This window comes from Apostichopus japonicus, chromosome 12, assembly GCF_037975245.1.
Source record: "Apostichopus japonicus isolate 1M-3 chromosome 12, ASM3797524v1, whole genome shotgun sequence".
In the NCBI taxonomy this organism is placed as follows: Eukaryota; Metazoa; Echinodermata; class Holothuroidea; order Aspidochirotida; family Stichopodidae; genus Apostichopus; species Apostichopus japonicus.
The window spans coordinates 10,493,942-10,507,200 of record NC_092572.1 but is presented as its reverse complement, the minus strand read 5'-3'; the positions used below and the strand labels follow the sequence as shown (position 1 = coordinate 10,507,200).

Genomic DNA, 13,259 nt, shown 5'->3' with positions numbered 1-13,259 from the left:
TTCTTTCACTGACTGTCGACCTACCTACTAAATATGTTAACTTTCTATGTTTACAAGCTATTTTAGCAAAAATCAACTCAAGCCCTGCCCCCTAATAAATGTGCATAATATCACATTGAACATAAATTATCATGTACCCGCTATCTACCAACACCTTCACACAGAGTATGATTCAATTCTGAAAAGGTTTACATTTGACCCTGTGACCTCATTAATGTTCTTGAGACGAGCACCAAAATCAATTGGGCTCTTCTACTCACTATGGCGCATATATGTGCCAAGTATGACTTCAATCCAACTTGTCATTGTTCAGTTACCGTGTTTACAAGCTATTTTAGTGAAAATCAACGTAAGCCCTGCCTCCTTATAGATATGCATAGTATCAACTTGAACATATATCACAATGTACCTGCTATCTACCACCATTATAATACCAAGTGAAAATAAATTCTGACTTTTGGTTGCAGAGTTATTAGCATTTGAAGATTTTTACATTTGACCCGGTGACCTCATTATTATTCATGTGATGAGCACTAAAATCAATAGGTTTCTTCTACTTGGTATGGCGCATCTATGTACCAAGTATGACTTCAATCCAAATTGCCATTGTTGAGTTATCGTGTTTACGAGCCAAGGGCGTCACATACACAAACACACACACTCTCCGCCTGCATGAATGCATAGGTTACGATTATCATTGAAACCAAAAAATGAAAGGTAAATAGGTAACCTCCCCCTCCCCTGTACCCGCTGAGAAATCAAAAGAAAACATAAAAGCCAAGAAATGCTGATAGCAATTTTATTGAAGTTACTCTCATCTGCAAGAAAAACAACATACTATATTCTTTGTATAATAGACTACAAAAGTTGAAAAGAATTATTAAGGAATTATCTCTCTTAAAAAGAAAACATGAAAACCTGTGCGTTTTGACTGCGACAATTAATGGCAAATAATTACCTCATTTCCTTATTTACAAATTATGGCATTTACTGTTGCTTTCCTTTATTAATTGAATTGTTTGTAGGCAATTGGATAACACAATCCAAGATACAATGAAAATTCATTTTAAGAGACCCCCCCAACCCCTCCGACCCACCTCAACCCAACTCCTTTGGCTAACTGCTCAAGAAGGAGATCTTGTCACCCCCCCCCCCCTCCCCAACATGTTTTATTTTTGTCATCCTTTACACTTCATTTCACAACTCAGGTGGCAGAATATCGATATAGGATGATAATAAAATTGATGATTGATTTCAAGTGTGTATTTTGAATGACTTATTTTATGTATATTTTGAAAACAATTTGAACAATATTACAATACATGAATAATGACTGCATTTTGAAATACCCATGCCACAAGGATTCTCTTCCCCAGTTCCCAAAGTGACCCTTGACCTACTTCCTGTCTAATTGGCATCATTGATTAGACTGAAAACAAAATTCGTATATCAAGTACCAATAACTGAATACAATAACTGCAATTAACAAAATAAGAAAAATTAAAAAATTAACATAAATGTTAAGTTAGTGAGTTTCAGTAACAGTGCATTAAGAATACAGCGCAGTGAATACAAGCCTCTTTAATGAATAGTAATATCGTTGAATACAAACTATATTTCTGAATAAAAATCTTTATCATAATCTTGTTAGTATGAAAACTGACATAAAAAAAAAGGAACTCTGTACAAAAATCACCAACATTTTATTGCCAAAAAATATGTACATCTTTTTAGTTACTCTTGGGTAAAATGATACAAAAAAACTAACAAAGCATGATTATATTGTGGCTCCCTTTTATCACAAAAATTGGAATGACTACGTGAGACATCTACAGAAATGAGAGAAATTACTTTATCTGTGGTTAGATTGGCAGTGAGGAGGGGCAGATTCTGGATTTAAAGAATGTGGGGTTGTGCGCATTTGGGGGTCATGGAAGCTGGGGAGGGGGGGGGGGGCTAGGTGTCCTTTGCCAGAAGAACTGGTACATTCAAGGGTATACTTAGGCTAAAAGTTAGGTCTGTAATAAGGTCTATGCAAAAGGTTGTGCTAAATAACATTTAAGTTTTTGTGTGAGGTTGAAAAGGGAGAGGAGTGTACACTTCCACACCCCCCCCCCATGGAGCTGCACCTAATGTGGGGGTGATGAATGCAGTGTTTCAGTTTTGTCAGACAAGGGTAGGTTTTAATATTAATGTTAAAATTAAAAACTGAAATTAAAACATGCTTGGGAGCGGGGACTTGTTGTTGCTTTGGCTAACATTACCGAAGCCAAGAAACGAGGGATGGATGGAAGCGGAAAATTTGAGCCGACAAAATGGAAGAAAAAAATGCAGGAAATAGACCTGCAAGTTATGACGAGCCTCTATAATCCAGCGTAACTTAAAATAATTCATTACAAGTAAGTAAAATGTCAGCCTCTCGTACATCAGTCAGCAGAGTTCAAAAGGATTTCCTGGTAGCTTCGGTTGATTGCTTAGTAAGATTGCACAAACTTTGTTGTGAACATCTTTAGGTCAAAACCACATCCTCGTGTGTCGCAAAGATACGATTTTTGCCCCCAGATTTGATATTTGTTGGTAAATTTAGGCATCTGGCAACTACAGTTTGAATGTCATCAGGGCAATTCAACTGAAAATTTGTTTATAACATTTCAAATCATTTAATATTGCTACAAATGAATTGCATTTTTGATGAAGTTCTAACTGCAGAGAAAATTAAGAGCCAAGCTAACATTCCAAATGTATCGAGGTTTCAAGGATAAATCAACAAAAAACCTTATAATAGCTTTTATAATAGCCTTATTATAGATTTTATAATAGCCTTATAATAGCTTTTATTATAGCATATAATAGCCTTATAATAGTATTATAATATCCTTAGTAAAAGCTTTTTAGAGCATTTCCTCTGATGGCATGACAGACTAACAATTTCCTGAGTAATTGGAGGTTTAGCGAGTCAAAATAGCTTCATTCAATCAACGACATCTCAACTTCAAATAAGATACTGAGATGGGGTTTCAACTAACAGTGTGATATATTTATAACTCCAACATAAAGCCTTACTTTGGTCTGCAACCAGAATATCCCTTTAACGCCCAAATTGTCACATATTTGATGGTTGAACGACTAAAGATCAAATCTAGCGTACATAGTTTTAACTTGATTTATAATATAAGCAGACTTGATATTAAATCTTGTAGTATTGACATAAACACTACAATGACATGTAATAAATCACCTGGTTGCCATGGGGACCAGATACAAAGCATCAGTATTTTGGCTGTTTCGATCTAATCCCTCTAGGTTATGCTTTTTTTAGTACTATGCATTAAACAAATACTACAGTGATATTTACAGTATTCCAGCAACTTTCAGTCTCTTTCAGTGACAGCACTCTCAGGCCACTAATTTGGATATTATTTCACTGTCCTTCTGGTCACATTCTCTGTATCTCTCATCTACCCTGGCAATCCCTTACTTATTTGATAAAGCCAGAATAATATTATTTTTTTACCAAACTTTTTCAGCCTCAGCAAACCCATCACAACCTACTTCTTTCCAACCTTCTGTACAATTACCTCTGATAATCATCTCCTCTCCTCTCCTCAACCCCCCCCCCCGCCCCTCCCCTACATTCTTCCCCCTCCTACACCTATCTTCTGATTACCAGTATACACACACACCCTGTACCCCCCCCCCACCCCCGTCACCGAATCTCTCCCCTTTCTCCCAATCCCAATCCCAATCGCATCTCATTTCTTTCTCTCCTGAGTAAAATTTCAGATTATATTAAACTAACTGAAGCACTAAATAAGAAGCTGATTTTCCACTAGTAGCATTATTTCTGCTGCCTATGAAAGCCCTACGTGCTGAATACATCACACCTTTGATAATGACTGGGTTAGCGGAACACGGTCCACGCAGAGGACACTAAAAATGCAAATGCAGTGTAACTACTGCAAGTCTACAAGCAAAGGAAGGATTGACATTGAACAGCAATTGATAAACTGCGTAGATAAAAAAAAAAAAAATTATCCAATATACAGTAACTAATGTTATTTTATATCTTTGCCTTTACAAAATTTCATCTTTCAAGTAATATTAAAAGCTCGATTTATGAGACCATCTTTTGATATGAAAGATTTCACGACTAAAGATTATTATTGGTTTCCTCATCTGGAGGTAAACACAGTTTCCAACAAATAGGAAATTTTGGTCGTCTCTAGAGAAATTTCAAGCCTGTCTGAAGTTACATTTCTAACTTTTGCTGCATCTCCACTATATATGAATAAACAAATTTCATGGGATTAGGGAGGAAACCACCTAGCGCTACATTTCGCCAGATCGATTTTTGTTTAGACTTTGCTCTGATTAAACGAACATACTCTGGTAAAAGAGCTGGACTATTTTCATGTCGTGCATGGTGCCATGGTATTACATTATAAAAAATACACATTCCCAAACTGCTGGTCTCAAACGTTTTACCTTAAATCTTCAATCAAATCCGATTGATTTTCCTAAGGCACGGTAAAGATATCAAGATGACATATGACTATTTTCCTTTCTTCTTCTTCTGCTTCGCTCCTAACACTACAGTAATTCCGTCTTCATCCTCCAATTACAACTTCATAGCGACGACAGCAAACAGGACCGAAGTCAAAAGAGATTGTAGAACAGCAAACAAAGGTGGCGCACCGCTTAGGGACGCTCCCACGTCTAAGGATTGGAAGAATTGGAAAACATTTGTTAATCATCTCCAATTAGCTAAATTTGATCAACATTTGTGACCTAAAATCTAAAAATTTGCAGGCACCAAAGACATGGTAAAGAAGAAGAGGAATAGGTAGGCAGTAATAGTTTCTAAAGTAGGACATGATGATAATAGTTTTGTGCTACTTTCCAAGCTTTATTGTGACTGTTAGAGGTTGTTTTTACCCAGGGGCCCATTAAGCTATGTAAATAATGCAAGTGACCTTGCTTTAGTAGGGCTATGTGTATACTGCCTGCATTGGGATGGGTTCCACTACTACATGTGTCACGCTGGCTTGTGAGCAAAATATGGCCATAGCAGTGATAGAATGAATGGATTTCATAATACTTAAAACAGCGAGAGAACGTTTATGTTTTATACAATTTTGTCTTTTTTTTTTACAGTAGATAAGCAGGCTGTTAACAATCATGGGACCATCTTTTTTTTAAATTCGGCCCTAAAGTGCATTTTGAGGAGGAATAAAATTTGGTCTCACCAAGCTCAAAAATAGGCCCGGAACTTTCTTGGGACCCAAATGGTCCCACAACAAATTATCCCTACATTCACCAGCTATTAACTAACAACTGTATACCAAGTCTTGTTTCGATCCGGCTTAACATTGCAGAGTTATTGCAATGTTAAGATTTTTACATTTTGTCCCGAAAACCTCATTAATATTCATAAGGTCTGCACCAAAAATCCCAAAATGATAGGGCTCATCTTCCCAATATAATACATATCTACATAGCAACTATGAGAAATATATATCATTCCATTGGTATGTGGACCCAAGCAAGTGTAACATACACACACACACATCAACAATGCCTGCACAGGTTCCTGTGCTTCCAACAAGGAACTTAAAAGACAGTAGCCAATGCCACATCTGTCTTTTCCTGACAAAACAGTAAAATCAAACACTTTTCACAGCTACTCTGAACCTTTTACATGACCATGCAAAGCTTCATTTATACCCAAACAGGTCTTTGCTGTCGGACGGGGTGCAACCCTATAGACTCTTAGAGAAAGGGCACAGCATGGACATAAGTTTTACATCTTTATTATTTGAAAACCCACCTGGCTTAGAAGCAGCTCCAACTGTGAAACAAACAAGAAAATAAAGTATTAATTAAATTTATACAGACTTTAAGAACAGATAAAAAGATTAAAACACTTGGTAATAACTGCTACAGAAATCCCAGAATAGTGGCCCAAGATTTTCAAAGTAAGTACTGTACATCACATGGGAGTGTGATTTGATAAACTGATAAACACAACATAAAGAGTTCCGTGAGTGCAACAACATGTTATGGAGAACTATTCAACTTTTGTAAACTTTCAAAGATTAATAGATATCCTATATCTACAATAGTCAGGTCAAAGGGGGTACTGAACAGATATGGGGGACCCATTTGTTATAAAGCACTAAAGTGGACCAGGGTGGATGGATGCACAATTATCACTTCTTTAACACCTGTCATTAAGCTTGTGTGAGAACCCTTCCCTCAACACTTATCTTTGGCTACCACAAAGAAGTAACTACTTTATTTTTTGCATCACTAGTTAGTTAGTATCTTACGCAGGTGTTAGTGACAAGCATTTGAAAATGCACACCAACAGGTCCATGGACAAGCAAAACACCCTTGTTGGTATACAGGAGGTCAAGTCCCACATCAACTACCAAAGTATTACTCAATAGTTTCTCCACTTTACATGTATGTGCATATATATGTATTTAATTAATAGCAAGAGAATTTAGATAAATAGACAGACAGATAGATGGATTAAATGTTATTTGTGTCCTATTTACATGAATGCAATGATAAATATATATAGATAGCAAACATAAAAATAGGAAGAAAAAAAAAAACAGAAAATAGAAAATATGTGAGGGGGAGGGGATGAGTGCAGAGTTGGTACCATAGCCCTTCTAAACCTACTCTTCTATCATGATTACCAGTTAGTCTATGTGGTGCGTGAAAACTTACCATCCAGCCGGATAGTCTGAGAGGCACTGCCCTGGTTGTTGGAGAATTCACATCTGTATGTGCCAGCCACTGTGCTATTGACCCTAGGGGTGTTCAGGATACTGATGGAGGTCAATCCATCGTTACTGTCACTGATGGAATATCTGTAGTCGTCCGCGTTATTCCTAAAAGACCAACGGAAAGAGATGTGTAACTATCAACGTACATCGCCACAGGGCTGTAAGCATCCTTGTAGGACCATCGGCTTCGGGCCTCAAAATTGAGGCTATTTGCCGGCTTAATGCCAGTGGATTTCGCCCTTTTTGCCAGTATATAGGATAAAAAATAAAAAACACACACACTTGCACTTTCCTACCAGTAAACTCACATGTTACTTTTGTAGTAATACAAGGAAAGTGCCAGTGGGAATTTGATCTTAGCGAGTAAATTTCTAGACCTGAGCTTTAAAGGTGTTACATAGGTAAGGAATTTACCAAACCAAATACTACTGTTCTAACTTGTAACTTCATCTACACCGAAAGGAATCAGTCACTTACTGTACAGTTCAAGATCCTCTTTATATTAATTGAAGTTAACTGATAGATATACAGTTAGTCTGCCATTCTTGTAATATTTCACACAAGTCATAAATATATTAATTATGATATGAATTATTCTTCGCAGTCAGACATAGCATCCCTCTACTTACTGAATCCTCCTCGATCCTTTGAACCAGGAGACGGACCCAAGGCTGGTAATCTGAGGGTGAGAAGATGCCATGCAACCGATGTGGAAGGTATGATTTCGAGGTGCTCGTACAGTCGAGGTGTGAACGGTGACGATGGGTGCAGCTGAAGAATAAATGGGGCAAAACAGAAGCCAATCATTAGTACTGTAACCTGGACAGACTAAACAAAGTGTTTAATAAAAGTGGGGAAAGCAGGGGAAGGAAAGAGAGAGGGAGAGGACAAGGGGGGGGGGAGAGAATAGGGAGAGAGGCTTGTGTGAAAGTGGGTGTTGTAATGGGTGTTATGTAGGAGAGAGGAGGCAGGGGAGGGGGGGAGAGGTTTGTGTGAAACTGGGTGTTGTAAAGAGAGTTATGAAGGACAGAGGTAGGGTAGAGGTTTGTGTGAACCTGATTGTAAATGGACTTATGTATAAGAAAGAGAGTGTGTGGAGATTTGTATGAAACTGGGTGTTGTAAAGGGAGTTGTGTAGGAGAGAGGGAGAGAGTGGGGGGGGGGGGGGGTTGTGGGACACTGGATGTTGCAAAAGGAGTTAGGAGAGGGATAAGGGAGATGATAAGGAAGTAAGTGAGATAAGGATAACTTTCAAAACAGAGAAAAGGGGTTTTGGAATGATAATGAGCACAAATATCTCGTAGCTCTTACAGGAGATTGATTCCAAAGTAAAACTAAGTCTGACATCTTGTTGAATCTGATCGGAGTCTTACACCATTCTTGGGAGACGACACAACTTAATGTTGGACGCCATCAAACAAAAACATTGTAAAGGAGAGATGGAATGGGAAGGAGGAGGTTGGGAGGGGGGGGGGTCAGGGAATTATGAGTATGGTTGATGAAATAACAAATGGCTAGAAGAGATAGCTACTTTAGCCCAAAATATGTAAATATCATTATATTTCAAAAGAATTTTAAAGGGAATTTACTCACATGGCACCCTGACTGTAAACTCTTCATAAATACTTTGTTTGTGACCATTACTGGCATGGCACTTGTACTTCCCATTATGCATTCCTGTGACATTCCCCAGCTTGAGCATGCTCCCTATGTAGTACTCGGTCACCTTCCCATCCGGTAGTACGATACCGCCCGCTCCCGTGGTTCCGGTCCACGTCACCACTGGGGTTGGATCGCCAATAGCATCGCAATACAGCTCCGCGCTACCACCTAGCTGCAGTGTGATGTCTTTCTGCTGAGTGACGTTGTACCATTGGGGCGGAGCTGCAAAAGTCAGACATGGTATTTGATTAAAATCACAGAGTGGAGATCAAAAGTTTTACAAAATGCAAAATTGTGCCAGATATTGGAAAACTGATTTTGCATATTTTCTTTTAAGGAACAACCAGGATTCAACGATCGTCTTTTACACGTGAGGTCTATTTATACTGCGATGTTCGGAGCATTGCTCTCTATTGTTTTCAATTGTGAGGCAGACTATGATATGGTGTAACACAAGCTGGGGACCGCACATCAATTTCAGGGAGTAATGCATGGGTATTGCATTTGCAAAATATTATAGTATTTTACAACTGAAATGCACAGAATAATGAAATTTATTGTTTTCAGTTTGGAAGAGTGTAATAAGGTGTAACACACGCTGTGGACTGCACATCAATTTCAGGAAGTAATGTATAGGGTACATTGCATTTGCAAAATATTATAGTATTTGCAACTGAAAAGCACAGAAAATTGCAGTTTATGGATTTCAGTTTGGAAGAGTGTAATAAGGTGTAACACACGCTGTGGACTGCACATCAATTTCAGGAAATGTTTTATAGGGTACATTGCATTTGGGATGCAAAATACTATAGTATTTTACAACTGAAATGCACAGAAAGCTATGCAATTTATTGTTTTCAGTTTGGAAGAGTGTAATAAGGTGTAACACACGCTGTGGACTGCACATCAATTTCAGGAAATGTTTTATAGGGTACATTGCATTTGGGATGCAAAATACTATAGTATTTTACAACTGAAATGCACAGAAAGCTATGCAATTTATTGTTTTCAGTTTGGAAGAGTGTAATAAGGTGTAACACACGCTGTGGACTGCACATCAATTTCAGGAAGTAATCTATAGGGTATCGCTTAATTTGCTATGCAAAATGGGAAATCTGCTATGTTTACAATCTTGACACATGTATATCACATTTTGTACTTGAACAGTAACCATAATATTATATAAGAGACAAATGTTCAGAGCCTTCAAATCTGCTAGATCTGCAAAATTATGACACAAATTTGTTCCCCAAAATGGTTTCTTGTCTCTGCCTTTGTAGAATTAGGAATTTGATTTTCATGAAGTACTTAAAACTTGATGCTTTTTTGACCACAGATTTATAACTGTACTTTCCAAAGGTTACCTAACTACTAAACTTACACTAGAGGCTATTAGTACATATTATATCATCATGTCAATTTCAAAAGAAAACAAAACGAGCTGCCTGTTTTAGTCCCAAAATGAGTTTGCCTCGACTCTTTACTGTACGTTCATTATCTTATAAATGTACTTTTTTAGGATTTTTTCCCCCTCTCTCTAGTCCTGTGTAAAGTGCTTTGAGATATTCTTTCATGAAAATGGTATATAAATAAATTTTATCATGTATATTATGACTGTACAAAATTGTACAAACTTTATTAAACTCTCCAGGGAATAATTTAGAGTTTAAAGTTTGCATAGCAGTTTGAAGGTTCTGTATTTTGGTCTCTTATGAAATACTGTACTACATCTGTAGGGTGTAAAAACTACTACTTTTGTACAGTAGATGTTGGAACACATTGCAAAGCATTTTGCAATGTGTTCCAACATCTACTGTAAAGCATTTAGCAATGGAAAAACACTGGATATATTATTCACAGCTCTCAGACATGAAATGAATGTCACTTTAGCATTTTCTATTTCAGCAACAGCAAAATAAATTGGAGATAGAGGTGACCGATGAATTAGTGTATCTATATATTTTACGTCAGTTTTTTCTATATTCACAACACTCATTCAGTGTTTTTATTTCAATTTTTTAGTCATATTTAAAATTAAAAAAAATCCTTCACATGGCCAGTGACTTCACTTTACCTAGCATCCTTTTCATGCTACGATCCCAACACCTAAGAGTCTAGTTTTTTTTGTCAAGTCGGTTTGTTATCAGGAGGCCGACTTCAAATCTTTATCGCTGGTAACCAGCCTCTTTCAGGCCACATCCCTTCAAAGCAGGGGTGGGCAACCTTTTTGAATGAATGTGCCAGATATAAGGGGTGAACAATTGACTGGGCTACACCTAACCAAAGACCTGCTGTTGATTTCAAACCTTTGATTACAAGGACTTTCAAGCAAAAGGTGTGTGTACTTATATTCACAAAAACATTTACTGTCAATTCAGTACAGTCGATAATTTATGGGGATAATAGGCCCACCTGACAGTATCATTAGTGCCGATAAATTCTAAGCAGCTAGCTCGTTTTTTGTGATGATGTAAAATAGATTGATTTTTTTCTTTTCCTTGAGACATCTCACAGGCCTAAAAAAAATCACTGGCGGGCTGCATGTGGCCTGCGGGCCGTAGGTTGCCCACCCCAGGTCTAAACTATTTATCCATTAACCGCATCGCAAAATGTGATACAAAATGGTTCAGTTGTTATACAAGTTGCTACACGGGAACTGTAGTTTTCAATTAGAGAGGAAAAAAATCAGATCCTTCGAAAATGGTAAGTACACAAATTTGAACACTCAATTATCCCCTGTCATCAAACGGCTCTCTCCCTCTCTCTGTGCTTGAATAGAGAGGGATCTATGTTTTTCAAATCGATCAAAAGAATATCAAACACCAGACGCTATGTTTCAGTTAGAATATTTTCATTCGCTCAATCTCTGCAAATGGGCCAAAAACTTTGCAAATAAATTTTACATTAAAAATGATTTTTTTTTTTAATATATTCAATTTCTTGATAGTATCAAAAGACTTTGGTAGGGTGAACAGTTAGTTCCTGTTTGTTCTAAAGCAATGCATCATGGGGTGGGTTTTAAATTTTGTACTTACATTTAATGACTAGCTGGGTCATTGTGCTTTGCTTCATTTCTCCTATGGCTACCTCACACTCCCATCTGCCACGATCTTCAAAGTGAACATTAGTTATGGTCAGACGAGATGTTTGAGGAGTCACTGCAACTCTGTACCGCCTGTTGAATATAGAATCGCTGGCACCAAAATAGGCCAATTCGTCCTCATGGAACCAAACAAATCTGCCGGTCAATGACTGACCGTTGATACTGCACTCTAAGGTAATGTTATCTCGGAGTTCAACGTTGGTGATAGGTGTCAGTTGGTTCACTGTCTGACTCGAAACTGAAGAGGAAGAGAGAGCGAGACGAAGAATGACATTTATGCAAAATATTCTTTCTGAGCACAGTTTGTTTTTCAAACATCTTCATCCTTTCCTTTTCTCTGCACGTACAATATTGATGGTTTGTCAGCATACCCCACCAACTTTCATGTTGGAGAACGCAGGTCTAGTACTGCTAGCCAGTGAAAACACTAGCTTAAATGTAAATATGTTGATACTGATAGTATTAAAGAATAAGCTTTACATGGTTTTTCATTCAGAGCTCTGTGCAGGTTCACTGTGCAGAGTACTGGTAAGCTACATGTGCAACCATAACAATGTAGGGTTTCAAGTAGAACATGGTCTGAACTTTGGCATTGCCTGCTGTTAGTGCTATTTATAGAACCACAGGTAAGCCTAGCTATAATAGGCCTCATTTTTAAAGTCTTAAATTACAGTACATTTGATGATATGCAGGCCTAGCATCACTCAGAATGGCCACTGTCATGACATCAAACTGGAGGACACATCCAAATGTGTCGAGAGCTATGTCTGGCCATTTGGCAGAATTACGATCACTGAACCCTTTCCTGTACTCATTATTTTTCCTTAAATATACACTGTTCTTCATTCCATAATATTTCCCAGAGCCCGCTCCTAGCCTAGTTGACCCTGTGCATGGAGCCTGTAGCATCCCTGACCTCCTGGAGCTAGCCAAGCATGGAAACATTAGCAACTCAATGACATGTTATGACAAGACACATGGGATACAACTTACAATACAAGTCATGAACATGTTTCAAAGCTTGTGGGAGATGTGCAGGCTGCAATTTTAAACTAAGGCCTAACCAAGGCAAGCTTAGGCTGGCACTGAACAATAATTAGCATTGATTTTAAGGCTTAGTAGAATAGGCCTTGGCTAGATTAAAATTGCGTTTGAGAAAGGGGTTACGATTTGATACTCCCAGTCCACACACAGCGACTGAACGCTAGACTACAGAGTAGGCTTAGCCTATCAACTGTCTCACGTTAGCCTTATATTATAACCGAATGTAGCTAGGCCGAAATCAGCCTAGCCTAAGTTGTCTCAACGTTAAATTTGATCTTTACCGATGGAAAATGCAGAACATGCAGTAAAGGCGGTGAGAAATGATTTCAAGAACATCGTGCTTCAAAACGCTGAGTTGTTTAACAGAATAATTCTTATTTAATTGTCCGTTACACGGAGTCTTTTAAAATCCGAACTACCGTTTCGGGGCTTGACTAGGTTGTACGGTAAACATATCATGTACGCAATGTATAGTATTAGTATACTATCGGCTATACAGTGTTACTTTTCAACCGAACTAGTAGAACGCCCTCCACATCTTACACATAGTTTTGGCATTCCATCATATACACAAGCGCTGAGTCATATCCTATTCCAACCGGGAATATCCCGTCAGTTTGTCAAGACATGCAAATCGAAAAGACAAGAAGTTG

The 13,259-nt window shown here is 37.9% G+C and overlaps 1 protein-coding gene across 1 annotated transcript; it reads right to left on the bottom strand.

The window, feature by feature from the left end:
* Positions 1-785: 785 nt before the first annotated feature.
* Positions 786-13,070, bottom strand: LOC139977019 (opioid-binding protein/cell adhesion molecule homolog). Its single transcript, XM_071985968.1, has 7 exons — positions 12,888-13,070; positions 11,495-11,800; positions 8,391-8,681; positions 7,427-7,568; positions 6,739-6,902; positions 5,828-5,848; positions 786-4,716 (listed from the first exon to the last, which is right to left on the bottom strand). Exons 1-7 carry the CDS (start codon positions 12,940-12,942, stop codon positions 4,619-4,621), a joined length of 1,077 nt encoding a protein of 358 aa, XP_071842069.1. The 5' UTR covers positions 12,943-13,070; the 3' UTR covers positions 786-4,618.
* Positions 13,071-13,259: the final 189 nt, after the last annotated feature.

Excerpts from the sequence above, each read along its gene's own strand:
- LOC139977019 (XM_071985968.1), bottom strand. The coding sequence starts at position 12,942 with ATGTTCTTGAAATCATTTCTCACCGCCTTTACTGCATGTTCTGCATTT. Across the intron at positions 7,569-8,390 it reads GTTTACAGTCAGGGTGCCAT|CTGCACCCATCGTCACCGTT; the intron begins GTGAGTAAATTC and ends TTTATTCTTCAG. Across the intron at positions 6,903-7,426 it reads AAAGGATCGAGGAGGATTCA|GAATAACGCGGACGACTACA; the intron begins GTAAGTAGAGGG and ends TTGGTCTTTTAG.